The sequence below is a fragment of the Arvicanthis niloticus genome, chromosome 2 (assembly GCF_011762505.2).
Source record: "Arvicanthis niloticus isolate mArvNil1 chromosome 2, mArvNil1.pat.X, whole genome shotgun sequence".
Lineage (NCBI taxonomy): Eukaryota > Metazoa > Chordata > Mammalia > Rodentia > Muridae > Arvicanthis > Arvicanthis niloticus.
Window position 1 is genome coordinate 76,841,580 of NC_047659.1, and position 22,213 is coordinate 76,863,792.

The 22,213-nt window shown below is 44.7% G+C and overlaps 1 protein-coding gene across 4 annotated transcripts in view; it reads right to left on the bottom strand.

Moving 5' to 3' along the window:
- Kiaa1549l (KIAA1549 like) overlaps positions 1–21,518 on the bottom strand; it is a 279,869-nt gene extending 258,351 nt beyond the window's left edge. For 2 of the 4 annotated variants that reach the window (XM_076929361.1, XM_034495033.2), the window contains exon 1: positions 20,568–21,518. In XM_076929361.1, the coding sequence (XP_076785476.1) occupies positions 20,568–20,802 (235 nt within the window). In that variant the 5' untranslated portion in view covers positions 20,803–21,518. The remainder of the gene's footprint in view (positions 1–20,567) is intronic. The other 2 variants (XM_076929363.1, XM_076929362.1) reach the window with 2 other exon arrangements.
- Positions 21,519–22,213: the final 695 nt, after the last annotated feature.

Here is a 22,213-nt window from a genome sequence, read left to right on the forward strand (position 1 = left end):
CTCAGAAGATGGAAAGATCTCCCATGCTCATGGACTGGCAGAATTAATATAGTAAAAATGTCCATCTTGCCAAAAGCAATCTACAGATTCAATGCAATCCCCATCAAAATTCCAACTCAATTCTTCATAGAGATAGAAAGAGCAATTTGAAAATTCATTTGGAATAACAAAAAACCCAGGATAGCGAGAACTATAACAATAAAAGAACTTCTAGGGAAATCACCATCCCTGACCTCAAACTGTACTACAGAGCAGTAGTGATAAAAACTACATGGTATTGGTACGAAGACAGGCAGGTAGATCAATGGAATAGAATTGAAGACCCAGAAATGAAACCACACACCTATGGTCACTTGATCTTTGACAAAGGAGCTAAAACCATCCAGTGGAAAAAAGGACAGCATTTTCAACAAATGGTGCTGGTTCAACTAGAGGTCAGCATGTAGAAGAATGCAAATCAATCCATTCTTATCTCCTTGTACAAAGCTGAAGTCCAAGTGGATAAAGGACCTACACATTAAACCAGATACACAGAAACTAATAAAAGAGAAGATAGGGAAGACCCTCAAATACCTGGGCACAGAGGAAAAGTTCCTGAACAGAATACCAATGGCTTATGCTCTAAGATCAAGAATTGACAAATGGGACCTCATAAAATTGAAAAGCTTCTGTAAGGCAAAGGACACTGTCAATAGGACAAAACGGCAACCAACAGATTGGGAAAAGATCGTTACCAATCCCACATTGGATAGAGGAATAATATCCAATATATACAAAGAACTCAAGAAATTAGACTCCAGAAAACCAAATAACCCTATTTAAAAATGGGGTACAGAGCTAAACAAAGAATTCTCAACTGAGGAAACTCGAATGGCCCAGAAGCACCTAAAGAAATGTTCAGCATCCTTAGTCATCAGGGAAATGCAAATCAAAACAACCCTGAGATTCCACCTCACACCAGTAGAATGGCTAAGATAAAAAAAACTCAGGTGATAGTAGATGCTGGCGAGGATGTGGAGAAAGAGGAACACTCCTCCACTCTGTTGGTAGGATTGCAAGATGGTGCAACCACTCTGGAAATCAGTCTGGCGGTTTCTCAGAAAATTGGACATAGCACTACCTGAGGACCCAGCTATACCATTCCTGGGCATATACCCAGAAGATGCTCCAACATATAACAAAGACATATGCTCCACTATGTTCATAGCAGCCTTATTTATAATAGCCTGAAGCTGGAAAGAACCCAGATGTCCTTCAACAGAGGAATGGATACAGAAGATGTGGTACATTTACACAATGGAATATTACTCAGCTATTAAAAATAATGAATTTGAGAAATTCTTAGGCAAATGGATGGAACTAGAAAATATCATCCTGAGTGAGGTAACCCAATCACAAAATAACATACATGGTATGCACTCACTGAGAAGTGGATATTAGCCCAAAAGTTCGCAATACCCAAGATACAACTCACAGACCACATGAAGCTTATGAAGAAGGAAGACCAAAGTATGGGTACTTCGGTCCTTCTTAGAAGGAGTAACAAAATACTCATGGGAGCAAATATGGAGACAAAGCATGGGACAGAAACTGAAGAAGAGATCGTCTGGAGCCTGTCCCACCTGGGTATCCATCCCAGATGAAGTCACCAAAGGTGCCAGGAAGTGCATGCTGACAGGAGCCTGATATAGCTGTTTCCTTAGAGGTCTGCCAGAGCCTGAAATATACAGAGGTGGATGCTCACAGCTAACCATTGAACTGATCAAGAGTTTCCCAATGAAGGAGTGAGAGAGAAGACTGAAGGAGCTGAAAGGGTTTGTGACCCCATGAGGAGAGCAACAATACCAATCAACCAGAGCTCCCCAGGGTCTAAACCACCAGCCTGGGAGCACATAGGGAGGGACCCATGGCTCCAGCTGCATATGTAGGGAGGATGACAGTGTCAGGCATAGGTGGGAGAGGAAGTCCTTGGTCTAGTGAAGGTTGGATGCCCCAGAGTGGGGGCAATTCGTGAGTAGGGAGGTGGGAGTGGGCAGGTGGGTGGAGGCACGTCCTCATAGAAGTAGGAGGAGGGGGGATGGGATAGGGGGTTCCTGGGTGGGAGGAAAATGGGGAAAGGGGATCACATCTGAAATGTAAATAAAATACCCAATTTAAAAAAAAAAAAAAAAGAGCAAAAGTAGAGTGCTCTAAGGGTGTGGGGAGTAAGTTAAAGAGAGAAGGGAATAAGTATGTTTAGCATGGCCCCTCGTTCCCTCTGACTGCTGTAGACTGTACTGAGCTACTATAACTAGAACATTCCACTGGAGTCAAACTTCTCCATTACACTCACATTCAAAGCCCTCCTTCAGATCAGCCAACCTCACCACAAGAGCCACCTGCAGAGTCCATGTTAGCCCTTCCATTCGTGATGCTTCTGAAATATCAGAATTATCTATTGCTTTTGATTATGTGAGCTTACCTCGCTCTTATTGTTCTATCTTCTCAGATACTTTCCTGGGAAGGGGGATTCAAGAAGAGCAGCGTGCAGCTGAGCTGAGACACAGCAACAGTCCTCTGGAGGAAGTGAGGCTGTGATCACGTAAGATACACTTCCTGCCAAGGGACTCACACTTCTGGCCACCAGACATGAGTGTCATCACCGTAAATAGCTCTGGTTGAGGGCTTCAAACTGCTTGACCCTATATAATAACAGGCAAAGATGCAGGAGCATGAAGAACAAGGAGGCAGAGTTTATTGTACTCCTACGAGGAAGAAGAGCAATGCAGCCAGTCTTTGTCTCAGATCTGCCCCTAAAATAAGTGAGAATCACAACAGCAACAAAACATAGCTTCAAAACGATCTGCAAGTAGCAATTCAAACTCCAGGAAATGGTCAGCCTTCAAGATCCTGCCCTGTGCCTTGCACACTGCTCAAAGTCCTCAAGGTAACTCTGAGAAGTAACAACGACTTTTCTGACAATATGAACACAGCCAATCATGATCCAGTTGAAGTACAACTGGGTTCAATGTAATCAAAGGTTGCTACATACAGAGAGAAAAATTTTGCCTTGAAATAGCAACAACCATTTGTCTACAGAAACTACAAAAGAATGAATACATTGTTTTCATCCTAACACTCAGCCCAAAAGAAAATGTGTTACTTTTTCTCACCAATTTATCTGTGAAAGGGAGTCCTAGGAAAAATACTTAATATGGGAGCAAAGAAGGGATGGAAACGGTTTCCACACACTCTCCCCTTCTTTCAAATCATTACCACTGTCCAAATCTTCACATCTGTGCTGTGAGACAGGACAACCTTCTACTGAGTTAAGCACCAGGCAAATATAAGCTGTTATTGTTGTCTGAGAGTTGGAAGTTCCTTATACAATCAACACAGATTTATTGAGCACTTACTATGTGCCAGACATGGTTGTAGGTAGTATGTGCTGAGCAGTAAACAGAACTAATGTCCCTGCTCCTCAGGAGCTGACAGAGTGATTTGAACCTCAGTTTCAGTAACTTCAAAGCCTGTTGCAGGGAGCCATACCCAAAATGCCTAAAGACACCGAGCACAGGAAATAACTGAGTTGTATCTAAAGTTGTATCTAAAGCTAACTGGCAGATCACCAAGCTGCCCCCATTATTTCTGGGAGAACTCTCAGATTACGTTCTCCATCTTTACAGGTGAGTGTGGCTACGCGGCAAAGGACTGACAAATGTAGAATGGGAACAGACGGTACAGTCTCCTTTACACACACACACACACACACACACACACACACACACACACACCTCTTCCATTTGCTGGATGCAGACAAGTCCAACATCCCTGGGACCACCCACTCTGCTAAAACCATAAAGTGAAAAAACGACCTTGCGTTCCTGAGTCACTGCTTGGAAGTAAGACCTCCCAGGTAGGAGCTCTGTCTTGTGAGCGAAAAGACTGAATTCTCTGCTGTGGTTCTGGACAGTCAGCTTGTTCCTGTACTCTGGCTAGCCCTCAGCTAGCCAGAGAGATAAATGCAGCTGTGACAGATGCCCCAGCAGGCACCCCTTCAGCCAACAGACTCCATGCATCGATGTTGAACTCTTGTGATCAAATTTGGAGTTATTTCAAGAGAATCTGGAATTGTTGCTATTTTATTGTGGGGAAATTTTTGACTTTTAAAATGATTTTTCATTTGGGATCAGTGTTTGCCATTCATGCATAGGTACTGGTTTCAATCCCTAGTATTACACACACACACACACACACACACACACACACGTAATTTTGATGGGACAATTGTTCATTTTTGAAAACGTAAATGGGAACTTCAGTCTCCTACACTCCATCCATATATATATATATATATATGATGGTTCTGATATATATATATATACACACACACATACATACATACAAACACACATGTATACATATGTATATGTGCATGTATATACCATATATATGTCCTGTTTTTTTTAGATTGAACCCCTCCAAGCATATAATATATATATATATATATATATCCAAATATATCATATATCAAATCATATATCACCTGTTATGTCTTTCCTATGCTTATTTTGCTAATACATATATACTCCATTCTAACATCAGAACTATAATATTTTTATATACATAGTGGGGGCAGCATAAGCATAGAAAAGATATAACAGGTTTTTATATGGTGAGAACAAGCCAGGAAATTCACTTTCTCCTTACAACCACTCCCACTATCGTGTGTATGTTGTTTGCGCACGATCTTGTACTAAGATGAGAGTTAACTAAGAGTTAACTAAGAGTTAAGCGTGCCTCAACCTTGACTGTGGCTCTCATCTCTGGAGTCCTCTGCTCACTTTCACACCCTGGAACTTACGCTGACTCCACAGTTCTCCCACTCACAAACAGCTACGGTGGCATGGCTTTCTGACCACCTTGCCTGAGCGACCCTGGGATGTGCAGAATGTCAAGTGTCTTGGTTTCCCTTAGTGCTGGATTGGTTTCACCGTGTTTCCTTCCTTCTTTCTCTGAGCAAGTTGTCTCTTCGCTTGGCTCCTTATTACTAATGGACATGGCTGCAGCTGTGTGTGCCCTCCGTTCCGATGACAATAGCTTATTCAGATGGCTCACAGCTGTGGGAGGGCTGCTGGCAGCCCATGTACCAGAGGACTGCCTCTTGAGAACCACTGCTTGGAATCCATTTAAGGAGACAGGAGAGTGGCCACAGAGGGTGGCACAGCAGGTTAGTGAACCACTTTGTGAACCACCTTGTGAAGCAGAGCAAGTGGCAAAGAAGGCTACTTTCCTCATGTCTTGAGGAAGTGCAAATGCTAACCTGGACAGGGCTGGGAAGGGCTTCTTGAGCAGACGGAAGAGGATGTGAGGGGCACTCAAGGACTTTGTAGCAACTGTAAGTTGGCTGTAGAGAGAAGTTTGAGTTATAGAGCATACGTTCATGAAGGACCTGGGTGGAATTCATCTATGTAATCAGATAGAAGAGGTATGAAAAGGTTTGAGTATATTCATGTTTTATGAATCCATCTGCTGGAGGGTGAGTTTGAACTCATGAACTTTCTCTCTGCTTTAGGAAGGAAGTATGCTTCTTCCAACCACTAAGAGCAGTGCCCCTTTCTCCCTTTGATCGGGTGCCTGGCTGCTTATCTGATTGTCACCCTTCCAGTGTTGGTTCAAATGTCACTCCTTCGGGATAGCCTTTCCTAGCCATCCTCCTCACTCAGAGGGCCGTCCCCTTCTCCAGCCCTCTCAGCACCCTAGCCTTCCCCTTCAGAATACTCATGTTCACTGGCAATCATGGCTCTGAGTAGCTGGCTAAGATCATGAGTAGATTCATCCACAGTGCATGCTGGGACAAGGAGGCCAGTGCCTGCCTGTGCCTGGGGCTCCATGACCGGCGCCTCAGTTGTTACATAAAAGAAAAGTCACCATGAAAACAGCAGCCTTCATCATTAAGATTGCAAGAGGAGCTTTGGGTGGGAGCACACATCTGCAGTCTCAGTACTCAGGAGGCTGGAGCAGGAGGATCAGGAACTGGGGCCAGCCTTGTGTACATAGGGACACTTTCTTTAAAAAACAAACAAAAAAAAAAACCTCACACATACGGGGGGGGAGGAGAGAGAGAGAGAGAGAGAGAGAGAGAGAGAGAGAGAGAGAGAACAGAAATATAAACCTCCAGTCAATGGTATGCATAATGAAATGGTTAGGAGTGAAAACACTGATGTGTAAAACTTACTGTGTGTAAAACTTACTGTGAATATATATAAATGAGAGAGTGGGCCTGTGGCTAGGACGGTGGAGTACTTGCCCAGTGTGCACGCGCCCTGGGTTGGATCCCTAGCACCACATAAAGTGAGCACAATTAAGTATATCCGATATCCCAGCACTCAGAAGGTGGAGCAGGAAGATCAGAAGGTCTAGGTGCCTCCCATGGGCTACGTAAGATGATGTGCTGAGAAAGACTGATAAACAGAGACAGAGAGACAGAGAGAGAGAGAGATAGAGACATGGACACAGACAAACAGAGGAGTGTGATTGGGGTAACAGAAGCCTTAGCTAGCATACACAGAACCCTGAATTTGATCCTTAAAACTCAAAAAAAAAAAAAAAAAAAGAAAAAGAAAAGAAAAAGAAAAAGAAAAAAGAGAAAAGAAAAGAAAATTAATGGACAGATGATATGTCAGGGCAAAGTTTTTAGGTGTCAATCATACCATCTACATGGTAGCTATATAGGTGTTCACAGTATAGTTCTTTCAATTCTTTTTTTATGTTTAAAAGTTCAATACAATGTTGAGTGGGGTTGTGTGGTATAGGTGAAACTATAGTAATACCCTGTCCTATTATGCCTCTGGATAGACAGATCTACTTTCAAATTCCAGTCCTGTCATGTAATCCTTAGGCCAGCCATGTTCTTTAAAGTCTTCTCAACTCCAGCTTCTTCCAAACACAATGAACCAAACACAAAGAGCCATCTAATGGCTTTGTGGCGAGATTCAGTAAGACAGACTCTCGATCTGGAGTCTAGCACAATAGTAGGTGTTTTATAAGTATTGGTCCTCCTGCTCCAAAGTCAACAAGTCCACAAACTAGGACAAATCTTCAATAAATCATAAAAAGGAGAATCTTGTGATTTTCTTCCTCTTGCTGTATCTCAAGGGAAATTAAAAGAATAAATTAATTGTGCTATTTTTATAGATAAAGATAATGACCTTCTGGTAGTAGGACGCTTGGAGTTGCATGTGTGAAGAAAGTGGCACATGCGTTTCGTGGACGTCTCCTCACCTTGTCTCCTGTGGCCTGTCCACTCAGGAGCTGTCCAGGATGAGTAACACAGTCGTAGAAAAATGACGGATGGGGACTTGAGGAAGAATTGTACACAGCACATGGAAGCCAGGGCTGCCTGTCAAAATCCCAGATGTGCAAGAGAACACAGCCCCAAGATCTGCGACAATGGGTAACACACCTCCACAGAGGGTAGTCACGAGGCTGTCTGGGCTTTTCACATAATTACATGAACTGAGAGATGGCCTCGGGATCACAAATAAAAGCCTCCGACTGAGGCTGATCATATGGGTTCAGCTGAAAGATGTCTAATGGGCCACTACATGCATTTCACTTCTTGGATCCGAAAGGTAGGAAAAAGGAGCCCGTGGGTGACATTACACAGTCCCATGCCATAAGACAAACCCAATGCTCATCTGAGAAAATGGGGGTCCAGTGTGTGAAAATCCGTGAAAGGGTTAATTGTATGCCCCAGAGGAGATACCGCAATCAGTGGAGATGCAATTTTGTCAAGTGTCTCTGTGTGCCTATGATCACACACTTGAGATGACAGACTCCACACTATTTTAGACACTGTGCACCCCTCTCTACCTGGAAATCTCATTCTCTTTAACATAATTATAAGCCTATCTTCATGATTGGCCTATTACTAAGCCTAGGCTCTGAAATCCTTGGAGACCTCACGCATTACCTGTATAAGCTGGGCACACGTCGACCATTTGTGATAGAGACATTGCTGGGCTGGGACCAATTATTACATCATCGTAGAACCAATGGAACGCATCACTTCCCAACCCACCACGGCAGCAGCAGCCAGGAGAAGAATACTTATACCCAGCTGCTTACCACTGGCTTTTGTTTTGTTTGTTGTTTGGTTTTGGTTTTTGTTGATGCATAATTGTGATTTTTTTGTTTCGTGTTGTTGCTGCTGCTGCTGCTGCTGCTGCTGCTGCTGCTGCTGCTGCTGCTGCTGCTGCTGCTGTTATTTAAAAGAGTCTCACTACAAAGCCCTGGCTGGCCTGGGATTTGACATATAGACCAGGCTGGACTCATACTTAGAGCTCTGCCCACCTCTGCCTCCCAAGTGCTGAGAGAAGTCATGTGCCATCACAATATCTTTTTATTATTGTTAATAGACCTATTACAATAACTGTATTGTAAATGGTCCTGTTTATTATAGTTACTTGGGAAAATGTAAATTTGGGGGTATTTGTCCCACCCCACACACCTTATTTTTAGATGAGTCCTGGCTAAAGGTAGGGTCATGCTAATAATCTGCTTTTGTCCCGTGTGCCTCTGTTTATCATATGAAGGGTATGCCCCTAATTCCACAGGCCAGGCTGCAGCCACAGATTCTCCCTCTCAGGAGTGTGGAACCAGGATAGAGGGTAGGTAGGTACTCAAAAGAATGTACTATCACCTCTTGATATGGACAGCACCTCTAGCAGGTAAAGTCCTGTGCACAGGTTGCCTACAATAGAACCAAGAAGTTATGCGAGAATTCAGCCAAAGCCAGTTTGCAGAGGCAGTTGGAGCAAGATATGAGAAGATAGACTAGGTCCATAACATAGAAACCCAATACCCTCAGACTCTGAACTTTGCAGGCTGCCATACAACAAGGCAGTGAGAAAATTTAGTAAACTTCCCTGGTTCGAATCCTGCCTCTGACATTTGGCCGTGTGAAATAGAAGAGTCATTACTAAGTCATTCTGGGCCTTGTGTGTTCGTCTGAAGCCAGGGGGTTAACAACGGAACTTATTTTATAGGGTTGTGAAAACTGTATGAACTAAACCCTCACAGGTTTCTATTCTCTCTGTCAGCTAATTAGAGTTCCCCTAGTCCAATCTTAACTCATTCCTGTTTCCAGGAAGTTGTTGTGGAGCCTGGAGACCCACACATGAGCTAATTTGTAGAGCTAGATAGATAATCTGTTCCCGAGTCAGAGATGGCTGGGAAGTGGATCCAGACCATCCTAAACCTTTAGCAAATGATTTTCTAAATACATTGTATTTCCTAAGTACAATATGAGATTCAAATAGAAAACACACTGAAAACTTGAACAGCTGGGTGTTTGCTGCCTAATTGTGTGGACTGTAGGAAAAAGTAGTGTCATATTATCCAAATGAAAAGGAAAGCACGTGGGGCTAGAGGCATGGCTCAGTGGTTCAGAGCACTTGCTGCTCTTGCAGAGGACCTAAGCTCAATTCCCAGCCCTATGTCAGGTGGCTTACAACAGCCTGTAACTCCAGCTCAAGGCCCTCTTCTGTCCTCTGTAGGTATCTTGCATGCATGTGTGTGTGTGTGTGTGTGTGCACACGCACACACACACACACACACACACTTTAAAATTAAAAAGACATTAAAAAGACATTAAAAAGACAGAATAGAACAACATGTGAGATATTGGCATTGCTGAACCAAAGACAAAAAAATATTCCCCATCCCATTGAAGGTTGGGTGTTCATGAAATGCACCTATCAGTATCAGGAAAACTGCCCAAGACAGGCCCCATGGTCCTAATTTTTAATATACTTATATCCATTTAATTATATTCAGAATACCTCTCTTAATCCAGATCCTCCTATTCTTTTCAAAACAAAGACTTTATTTGATAATGAAGTGTGTAGGTTTCAAGATATTCTTGCTCAGCTCTTTTTGACAAGGGCTTATGATTTGAACTATTCATTTCAACACATTTTCTTCTCAGACTCCCCATTTTTCTTCAGCCTTGCTGAGTCTGCTGTTGACATTTGGTAAATAAAAAGGCAAGTGACAGGAGCGGCATTCACTTCTCAGGTGGAGGAGGGGCAGCTTGGGGGCATCACAGCTCTTCTGGCATCCAGTCCCTGACTCACAAGCGTAAGGTTAGATGTGCCCTCTTTTTACTGGTTTGCTTAAACACCAAAGCCATTTTGTGTTTGTAACATCAGAAGCTATGTTTGTTTTTCCAGCTAAGAATAGATTGAACATATATAAATCAAATTCCCCTCGAGCTTTGGACACGGAGGTCAAAGCCTCGCCTGAGTGGACTGAAGGTTGGTGCTGCAGTAACCGTGGCCTTGGCCAGCAGCAGCAATTTGGCTTCACTTACACCTGCATTCGTTGGTTTAAACACAATGCTTAGCAGGAAGCAGTGGCACACGCCTTTAATCCCAGTACTCAGGAGGCACATTTTACTGAATAAACTTGAGATTGATGTGAATTTAATAAACTAAATGTTACTATTATAATTTTTAAGAATTTATTTTCCTTTAATTATGTGTCTCTGTGTAGTAGGTATGTGCACATAAACATAGGTGCCTACAGAATCCAGAAGAGGGCATCAGATACCCTGGAACTGGAGTTGAAGGAAACTGTGAGCTGCCCTACACTGGGTACTGGGAACTGAACTCTGGTTGTTTACAAGAGCCACAAGTGCTCTTAACTGCTGAATTATCTCTCTAGCCCCAACTCTAATTAATAATACTAATAAGAAGAATAACAAGAAGAAGGAGGAAGAGGAGGAAGAGGAAGAGGAGGAGGAAGAAGAGGAGGAAGGGGGAGGAGGAAGAGGAGGAAGAAGAGGAAGAGGAGGAGAAGGAGAAGAAAATAAGAAGGAAGAAGAAGGAGGAAGAGGAGGAGGAGGTGACTAAGCCAGAGTTTATATGGGCTTCAGGTTGAAACTAAGACAGAGAAATATGGGGAAATTCTTCCTTTTTCAGAATGAGAATCTTTGACTGGGATTCCCATTACTGAGCTTGGTACTTTTCAACATACAACCAAGGGAGCTTTGAGAAAAGATAGGTATAAGGCTTTTATTCACAAAGAAGAAAATTAAATTAAGACCCTGAAGTATATAGTGAGAAGTCTGGAATTTTGAGTTCTTTTTTTAAAAAAAAAAAAAAAACGGAAATATTATAATAATATGTTTTCATTTTAATCTCAGGTATGGGGTTCAATCTCAGCTGCTTCAAATTGTCCACAGCAGCTGGCTATGGTTTGCCTCATACTCTAGCAGAGGTGTGATTTTACCGGCTACAGATAATCTCTACGATTATGTGATGTCTGGAATTCTGGGAACTTTTCAGAGGGTATATAGATGCTACTGCCCTGAGAGATGGGTGGGTGGGCTGTTGGTTGTAGTCATGCTCAAAGAAGTAGAAAGAAGAAATTAGATATCCAGACGGTGAAGATCAAACCTGCCCCAAGGAGCTCTATGCCCCTAATCAGCAAGAAATAGTCTAACATTAGAAATGTTGCCCCCTTTCTAACCCCTGACTTTATTCTGGGATCTCTTTCCTTTCCCCACTATCCTTTCTTCTCTCCTTTTTAGTGTTAAGGGATTTAAAGGGTGGGAGAAAAGGAATCCACAGAGTAACAAAAAGCAGGTATAGCGCTGAGTTGATGAGCTGCAGTTGTGCCATAGCCTTGGCCTCCTGAACTCATCCAACTTGATTTCCAGCACTCCAGTTGTTTCTCCTGGGACCTGGATGGTTATGGTACCCATGGGCAAGCCTGAGGATGAGGGTGGACTCAAGTTGCACCCAGAGGATGAGGCGGATGCTAGAGGCACCCAATATTTCTTAACTCAAGAAAGACTTCAGTGATCCTCAGTTCCATCTGTAAAAGGCCACTGATGTTTTGTTGGGGTTGTTTTGGGGGGAGGGGTAGAGGTTGTGTTGTATTTTTGTTTTAGTTATTATTTGGTTTGGGTTTTGTTTGTTTGTTTAAAGTAAGGTGTTACTATGTAGCTCTGTCTGGCCTAGAACTCACTATGTAGACCAGGCTGGCATCTAACAGAATCAGCCTGTCTGCCTCCCAAGTGTTAGGGTAGCGGCACATATCATCATGTCTGACTAAGACCACAGATCTTGAGGGAGAAGTAATAATACTATTCAGATCTTTCCATAATACTTCCCTACTTTAGAGACCAGCATTACCTTTACACTAAAACAAGGCCAACATTTTTCTTGAATAGAATACAGCTGGGTGTGATAGTTTATGCCTGCCTTCCCAGTACTCTGAAGCCTAGAAAAGGTTGTTGTAAGTTCAAGGCCAGCCTAGGCTACATGGTGAGTTTGAGGACAGCCTTAATTACAGAATATGATTCTGTCTCGGAAAGAAAAAAAAAAGATTAATATCCTTCGGGAGCCTAGCATTTCCTTTTATAAGTACTAGAAGGGGTGAAGAAATTGCTCAGTGGTTAGGCACCACTTCTCTTGAAGATGTCCCAGATTCAGTCCCTAGCAGTGGCTTACAACTGTTTTTAACCCCAGTGCCTCTACTGACTCCCAGGGGCACTTCACACACACATACATATAAAATTAAATTAAATTATGTATTTTTAAAAAACTACTAGAAAACCAGACCTGGAAGGCACTTACATCATGACTATGCTAGAGTTTATCCCAGAAGCAAAGCTTAGCTCCCAACTTTCTACACTCAGTTACATTGCCTCTATAAAGGCTAATAAATAAAAGTTTTGTCTTAATTTTAATATAGACAAGAAAGTAAAAAGTCATTGTAAAAATTCACAGCAAGCTGGACTAAGAAGGGAAGTTTCTTCACCCAGATAAAGGGATTCTGCAAGACAAAAATGAAACTATACACAGCATCCTAGGTCACAGTGAAAGACTGAATGTGGTCCTTCAGATGGGGTCAGCACAAGGATACTCCACACAAAGTCCTATTGAACAATGTGCTGGACGTTCTAGTCTGTGTGATTAGGCAAGAAAAAAATTCAGAACATACATATAGATTTAAAAGAAACAAAACTGCCTTCAATCACAGATAAAGTGATTTTCCATTTACAAAACCCCTCAAAGTCTTACAAAATGCTACTAAAACTAAAGTGAATTTGGAAGAATTATATAATAAAGTTTGTTTCTCTATTTACATGTATGGATGTTTGCCCACACATATGTCTACACACCATGTGTACAGTTCCCACAGAGAACAGAAGAGGGTGCCAGATACTCTGGAACTTGAGTTACAAGTAGTTCTGAGCCTCCATGTGGGTGCTGGGGATTAGATTGGGTTCTCTGCAAGAGCAGCCAGTGCTTTTAACCACTGAGCATGCTCTCCAGACCAGTAAAGTTAATATTCTTGAATCACATTTGTATATACCAATAAAACTTATGTACTACTTACCAAAGCCTTGAAAAATATGAAACACACACACACACACACACACACACACACACACACAGGAAAACCCTAAATAGATGCAGAGACCTGTGCCAGGCACAGTGGCCCATGCAAGCAAGTCTAGCACTCTGAAGGTTGAAGCAAAGGAATCGCTGTCTCCAGCCAGCCTGGTCTGTGAATGAGTTCTGGGACAGCCTGGGTTACCCAAAATGAGAGCCCATCTCAAAAAACAAATAAACAAACAGTATTCTCACTGTCTGATTCCAAGGCTTTCTATGAAGCTAAGACACTGGAACTCAACTGAGGGTGATCTTACTCCCCAGTGGACACTTAGAGATGTCTGAATATTATTGTCCTGACAGCTGAGAAAAGACCATCTATAAAGCAATGGCCAGGAAAAAAAAAAAAAAAAAAAAACCATACAATGCTCAGCATAGAACCATGTAACAACACATCATTAATGGCACTAAAACTAAGAAGCCATGAACTAGAGAGGTCATGGCTTGTGTTGGCATCCAGAGAGAAGCAGAGACGAGAACAGGCCACAGAGTCCAGATGGAAACCCCATACATGTGGTGCCAAGATAAGTCAATGGAGCAATGATAATCCTTTCAAAACATGGTTCTGGAGCAATTAAACATCTGTATATAAAATGCAGCCTTGACTCTTACCTTGTACAGTACATAAAAATTAACACGAATGGATCACAATCCTAAAGTAAAGATAAAAAACATGAAATTGCCGGAAGTGTCACCTTGGGCTGGCAGAGATTTCTATCCTAGAACACATACAAACACACAAACACACAAACACACACACAAGTCACAATCCTTAAATGTAAAAGTTGATAAAGCTAATCTAATTTAAAACATCTGTTCGTTGAAAAATAGTATTAATAAGATGAAAGTGGAAACCCACAAACAAGGGAAAAAAGTACCTTTGCAGAGCACAGCACATGTCTGATAAAGACCTGACGAGGAACATTCAAATAATAAGAAAACAAGCAATCCAATTGTTCGAATTCACAAAAGATTTAACAGACAGGAGAGGAAGAACATGAAAAGAGACACAATAGCATTATTAGTAATCAGAGAAGTGTAAACTAAGCCCACAAGGAGATAATACCAACCATTAACAGTGGTTAAAATTTAAATTAAAGGGGGAAAGAATCATACAGTCCCAAGTACCCGCAGGGATGATGACGGGCAGCTAAGACTCTCACACATTGCTGCTGGCATGCAAAACTGTGCAGCCTCTCTGGAAAAGACTTCGACAGCTTGTGCAAGGTTAAACACATACCCAACATTGGACTCAGGATTCTACCCTAATTCACTGAAGGGGAAGAAAATTGTCCAAACAAAGCCTCCTTGGTCAAAACCTGGAAACAACCCAAATGTCCATCAACATGCATAAGCAAATTATGGTGTGCTGGGATACTATTCCACCACTTAAAAAAAAAAAAAAAAAAAAAAAAGATGCAGGCAATGATGCATGATGCTGGAGAATGTAAAAGAAGCTACACACTGTAGGTCACACGTGTTAGTGATTCCATCCATGTGACCATCTAGAAAATCCAAAATATGAAGGATACGCTGGTGTTTGTACCCTTGACGGGGCAGGAGGAAACCTTTGGAGGATAATAGAAATGTTCTGTATCTGGATTGTGGTGTGGATCCAACGTATACTCTGTTAAAACCTTTCATGCAATGCACCTCAAAGGGGCCACGTTACCAGATGTAAAGTATGTCTTCATAAACTTGATTGTAGGAGGCGGAGAAAGGTTTTGGAGATGGAGTTCGGCTGGCTGAATGCTTACCCAGCATGCACAAAGCCCTGGCTTGGCTCCAGCACCACATAAACAAGGCATGGTGGTGCATGCCTGTAATCCCAGCATTTAGGAGCTACAGGCCAGAGTGTTTAGAGTTCAAAGTCATCTTGTGCTACACAGAGAGTTTGGGCCATCCTAAGCTACCCTGTCTGAAAATCAAAAGCCTGTGTGGCTCCTCGGTGTGCACCTTTGTACAGAACAGCATTTCAAAAGTCTGAATTAGTCAGTGACCTTTGCAAACAAGGATACTGAGAAGTTGGAATGATGGCCTTTGCAGTCTCAATCCCTCATGGGCTGTCTCTGAGGTCTCACAGGAGGGAAACGGTCTGTTTTGCTGTCTGACCTGACTCATGAGGGCATTCCACTGACCCGCCACTCCATCCACCAGCTGCTTAAAGGACAAGGCCCAGTCTGGCTTGATCTTCCTGAACCCCCACAGTGAGAGCCTAGTATGCCCCCCAAGTGCCTGCTAAATACTGTCCAACAATGCAACTCAACACCACCTCCCCACAGCTGCAATAATGCTAACTCCCAACATCACCCAGGTGCTGACTGCTTCTTTGGTCCTGAAATCCCCAAAGAGTCACCATCCATGGCAGCCATCCCATAACCTTGAATAATGTGTCCCTCTGTGTGTTTAGAGATCGTCCCTCATATGTTGTCAAGCAACGAAAATGTTTTAGGGTCAATCCAACCATTCATTTTTGTTTAAAGAAGAGTGGAGTTGTTGTTCGTTGAGAGAAGGTTTGTGAAAATGAAAGGGGTGTGAGTGCACTCAGCATGTTCCCAGGCCATAGTCCAGTGATGTAAGACTTGGGCGAGGTCAGCTGCTATGGGCCTCTCCAGTTGTCATCTGCACTTGAGAAGTGAGTTTCTACTGTGATTTTTATGGAGAGATGTGGGGCAAGAAGAGAGTGCTAACTCCTGTTCCACATCCACATTAAAGCACAGTTCCCTGTTTCCAAGATCTCCTTTACTTGGTCAGGGGTCAGGTGGGAAAATGGGAAGGCCTGAGCTATCCTGCAAGTGACTTCGAAGTGCCAATAATTGGTACACACAGTTAAAACTTGAAATGGGTTTGTTTGGGCCACTTCTCTTTGGTGTGGGGAGGGCACCAACATTACAATTTCCTTATCTTTAATGCTAAAAGGAACAAAAAATGTAATTATATGTAACTATATCCACATTTTTTTTTCATTTGCATGGGGTGAGGGGATGGTGTCTGCTTAGTTAGCTATATAGAATCTCACTGTGTATCCAAGGCTGGCCTCAAACTGGTGCTCTTCCTGTGTCAGCCTCTCCTCTTCCTTTCCTACCCTTGTACTTCATCATATAATTCTACCAGATACCTTCACCACACGCTCACACTCCCCTATGCTCCCCGACTCCATTTCTACTGTCTACGTAGTCTTCATCCTCAGCTTGGATTTCAGCCCCATGGCTCCCTCAGCCTCAGCTCTCACTGATTTCCTCTGGTCCGTCAGTTCTGCACCATCTTCTCTGCCATTCTCCAGCTACCTCAAGCCTTGCATGTATGCTCTCTCCACCTGGAAACTTCCCCCCTCCCACTGCCCCCAGCCACTGTGCTCCCTTGTCATCTCATCCCCGGCCCTACCTTGACCATCCAGTATAAATAAGCATATAAAGGTGCTCACCCCCACCCTGCCTTAGTCTCCCCATAGAACTCACCATATGTATTTATTATTATTTGCTACTAAAAAGGGGTCTGTAGACCGCAGTCGTCAACATAATCTCGAGCCTTGTCCCAGACCAACTGAATCACAGCCTGAATTTTAACAGAACCTTCAAGTGATTCGTATCCTCAGTCAGCTTTGGAAAGCACTGGACCGCTTTCAAATAGTGTAAAAATGGGACCTTGTTTGGATTCATTACTATAACCCCAGGGTATTGAGGTATCAAAACACAGACTGGATGACTAGATGAAATGAATGGGTAGATGAATGCATGAATGCACACATGAACAGAATGTAGAATCTATGGAATGGGGCTCTGATTTGATGGTGTGTACCAGGAAGTTGGGGAAGGGCAAAGATATGCAGGGAAAAGCTATCTCCCGGTTGTGATGTACTAAACTGGAGAACCCCTGACATCAGCAGACCCTTCTTCAAATAGAGCAGCTGCTCACAAATTAGTGAGTTACTTAAAATAAAATAATCTAACAGAATCGACCAAGTTGAAGGGAAGAAATGTAAGGAGCTGAATTGTTACTAGGTTCCTAGTCCATCCTGGGCATCGCCGTAAGCACTAGGGAAACACAGCTAGCTGAGGATGAATACAGTGGCTGCAGAAGCCACTCTGGGAGGAGGGAAGCCTCAGAGCAAGGCAGGGTGCTGGGTCCTCCTCCACCGTGTGTTCTGGGTGGAGGCCTTTAATTGTCCTTGACCTGGACAACCCACGGACCCTTCAGAGCCCCACCCCCACCCTCCTTGAAATGAACTGCAGTCTGACTTTATTAGCTCCGCTCACATAGTAGTAGATAGAGTTCAAGTCCCTCTTCAGGACAGACTTCTGCAAAATGGTGGCTCCATATTCAAGTCCATACCCCCCACCCCAGCACCCCATCTGGCAAAACGAACATGCAGGGAATTCCTGTCATTTTCATGAGAGCAGCGGCAGTCTGTGAGCAGCTACATGTCAATCACTGTTTAATACTTTGCCGCAGTCACCAAATCAGTACACCCACCTAATAACGGTAGAGCTTTCGTTACCCCTGTTTCACACGGGAGAGAGAAACAAGGGTCACAGAGGCCAAGGTCACATTGAGCAGAGGCCCACAAGGGATGAGAGCTGTGCCTGCACACAGCCCACACAGTAAACGTTTGCAGATGTGAACTAAACGGGAGGCAGTTAGAAAAGGTAGGATGACAGATTTGCACGCTACCACTGTTGCCTGGAACCCAGATGGCAGAAGAGAATGAACTACCCTTCAGAAACTTCTCTCCTAAAAAAGAAGTGACAGGAGCCTGTGAGCAGGGGTTCCATGGCACAGAGTTGGGAGAGGGTACCTTCAAGAGAGCACTAAGTGTGACCACAGACTTCCCTTTACCTGGGATTCAGGCAAAGGGACAAGGGGCGTGGTGGTGGTGGAACCAACTTAGAACACTGCAAAGGCCCTGCAGCCAAGGTGCTAGGGTTCCAGACAGTATTTTCTAGAAACAATCCTATTTCTGTCCATTTCTCCAATGAAGGAAGATGTTTGATTTAGCCTTGTTAGAAATCAAGAAGCATAATGATGCAAATGACAGGCTTAGAGGACTTCAAGCCGAATGTGCCAGGTCACTGGTTCGGACTCTCAGATAACTCTGCATCGGACACATGCTGCAGAGATCAGCATGAAGCTGCAGCTGGCCATCAGAGCAAGCTCCAGACAAGGTGGAAAGTCAGAGGTCCCCAGCAAGAGTCACCACTTCTCCCATTTCTCTCCTGACAGTGCTTTCTCCCACAAACTTCTCGAGATGTCCTGTATGAGGTCCAGGCCTCTCCTAGACTTCGAAGAAGCTAAAGTCAGAGAACATATGAAAGAAGCGATAAGGTCAGACTGGATGACCAGTGTTCACTCTGCCGTCAAGAAGGCAGCCATGAGAATGGAATCCGTGGTAAAGCCACAGGATGTGCACAGCTCAGAGGCAGACAGCGGAGCCACAGGTGGCCTTGTCCATAGAAAACTGAGCATGGAGGGTAGCAGTAGAAAGGGCACCCTCAAAGCACAGAGAAATCAACTCTAATGAGGAGGGAGAAAATAAAAGGGTCTCAGAGAACAACTGTCTGAATGACATTCACTTTCATTCTGATCGCAAGAAAAAAAAAAAAAAAAAAAACAGGGTTGGGGGAGGGTGTCCCAGACTAAGAGCAAAAGATGAAGATGACGAGTCCCCCCAGAGAAGGTTCTGGATGACCGAAAGACAAGACAAGCAAAGACTCAGAGATTGAGACTCAAATATAAAGGTTGGAATGGGGATCAAAACCCTGTCAAAGAAAATGGGCTGACATGGGGCTGAAAGGGGCCATACAGGAAAGCTAAATTTCATATGTCACAGACGGCTGAACAGTGTTCAGTCTCTGCACTCAAATGGGCAACATCCAAGGTGGGGAAGCTCTCAAATGGTTTACAGAACTATCAAGAATTGGATGTGTGTTAACCAAAACCTCTGTGATTCTGAGCCAGTGGTCACTAAGCGACTTCCTTATGCCTTCCTCATGACTTCTCTCTCAATACCATGTCACATATATAAAGCCAGGGGATTGGAATCCCCAGAAGGTCAACTACTGAACTTTGGAACTAATAGGAGGAATCACAACAGAAATTCCCTGTCACACAGACCCCTCGTGTCAGTGACTGTCAAGTGAATCAAAGGAAAATGAAACAGTTATATAGATATAGCCAACCATAACACTTAATTTAAAACTGGTATAAGCTCCTTCAAAACCGGGACTTTCAATCTGATGGGAAAAGGCATACATGGGCACCGGTGGGGGGCGGGGTTTGAGGGACTGTTCTCCTTGGTCCTCACTAAAAGCTACAACACTACAGAAACCCATTACCTAAAATAAGAGATCTGTGTTTGATAAGCTGAATGTATCTATAGCCCAGAATTCCATCACAAACACAGAAGCTTGCCCTTTACTGGAGTCATAGCAATCATTCTTATTTCGAAGACCATGGCTGACCGCGCAGTGTAAGTTTCAAAGCACTTCGGCAGAATAATTCCCAAACAGTTATAGCCGATCCACAAAATTGTCCACGGAATTACAGAAATCTGCTTCTGAAGGATCATTGGTAGTTTGAGCATCAAGCGTGGCTGTTCTTCAACAAGCCTCTTGCAAATAATAAGTATACACTTGATCAATGCATGAACCTTTTGCAAAATGCAATCAATTATTTTAAGTACCTCATTCTCAAAAGCAAAGGGGGAAACCTGTTATGAGCAAAGGGGGAAGAAAACGCTATTTCGACACAGAAATTGCTTCAAACTCTCAGGTCATTTCTGGCAGTTAAGACAAAGTGAATAAAACATCCCCAACACGTCCCACTAAACAGGTCCCTTTTATGCTACCTTAACTACGCCATGTCTAGCTAAACGAAGCGTGTTTTGGGGACCACCAGGAAGCATTTACAACTTGTCCAGAAAAAAAAAAAGATAAAAACGTGCCTCTTTCTTCACCGCCCACGATGCCTCTCAGAGACAGATTTCTGACAGTTCGCCCGCTGTTGCAATTGCTAAGGGCAGAGAAAAGCCCAGCGGTGCTGCAAAGAGCCCACCACCCACCACCACGCCGTTAAGCTTCTCCAGACTCCGCCGCGGGCGCAGAGCAGCTGCCAAGCGCTTACCCGAGTCGGCCCGGCAGTGCCCGGAGAGGGCAGCGAGCAGCAAGAGTCCCAGCAGCAGCGGCCGCAGCGGCAGCACATCCTCAGACCCGCGGGTCCCGGAGCTCTTCACGCCCTGGCAGCGCGCGGCGATCCTGCCCGCCCAGCAGAGCCCTTGCTCCCGGGGCCCGTCCCTGGGCTCCGGCGCCGCCGGCCCAGCTTCGCTCGGGCCCTGGGGCTTAGCCTCCTGCAGAGCCATAAGGACTGTTCATACATCCAGGCCGCTGCCTCGTTCCACACCGCGCCGGGGAGCCCAGCCCTCCGCGCACCGCTCCTCACCGGGCATCTCCGGCCATGGCCCGGGAGTCGGAGGGAGGCAGGAGGTGCGAGCTGCTCGCTCGTCCTGCCTCGGTCGGAAGCGGGCTCAACGGAGCCGCGGCTTCAGGCGCGCGGGTACCGGGGTTGCATGAGGGTTCCCACGGTGCGGCGAGGGTGGGACGGGCGGAGCCCCGGTCCACTCCCCGGGACCAGATACTGCACCTCGAGCGCGAGGCTGCGAGACGCGGAGACCCGCGGACCTGGCTCGTGCAGCGTGCCGCCTGCCGCCGCCCCTGCGCCCAGGTCTCTACCCCTGTGGGTTCACTGGATCGCTGGGCTCCGGCTCCAGCCGCGAATGCTACTGCAGCTCAGAGCGGCGCCTCATTGACAAAGAAAGCACGTAGCACCGGAGAGGGCGAGGGAGGCGAGGCAGGCGCGCGCGCGCGCGCATCTCCGCTCGAAACCACCGCGCGCCCCCCTCTCCCGCGCGCGGGGCCTGAACCCTGCCCTGCATCGACGAGATCTTCGTTGAGGGGAACTTCTCACCGCCCAGGGTCCCCAGATCTACAGAAGGAAAGATCAGCGGGGTTAGTCCTTTGACGAAAGAAGAGACTAGACATTGTCAGGGTCAACATGCTGAGGGAGCTAGGTCTTCAGCCTGCATCTTGAAAAAGCTCTCCGAGGATGAGCAGGAGAGCTCTGTGCAGATTGTTCACTACCACTCTGAGGAGCTGGCAGACACCTGCCTGCCAGATTTACCCCCAAAGAACTAAAGCTGTTGTAACCTATTTGCAAGGAAACGCTGGAGTAAATAAAACACATTATGAACATTTGTTGCAGCCATACTATGAGAGAGGCAGTGCACTGAGCTTTGGGACAGCTACAGGCATTTCCAAAAAGTCTTGCCCAAATAGGCGAGCTGACTGGTCAGTCCCTCCCTAGTGGGATGAAAGAGCGGAGTCAGCTGAGTTGCCCTTCTGTTCTTTCCCTTGTTCTGCATCTGTACCCTTGAGCAGGCTACCTAGTTCGCAGGTGCTTCAAACCCCCTTCAGTCAATAAGTTATTTGCCCAGTATCCATGGCTTGCTGGCTACTGTGTCAGGCAGTAGGAGTGGGCATATAAGCAGTGGGGGAAAAGCGTTCACACTGACCTGGCCCTATTATATGCCGGGCCCTATTCCAGAGACTTGGACAACAGCCACAAATATAATCCCTGTAGGTAATAAATTGACCAGAGAATGCAAACAAAAAACAAACAAAAAGTCTCAGAGAAAACGGTAAGGTAAAAAAAAAAAAAATGCTGGAAAGTGGGGATGGAGGTATTGCAGCAGTAAACATGATGAAAAGAGGCTT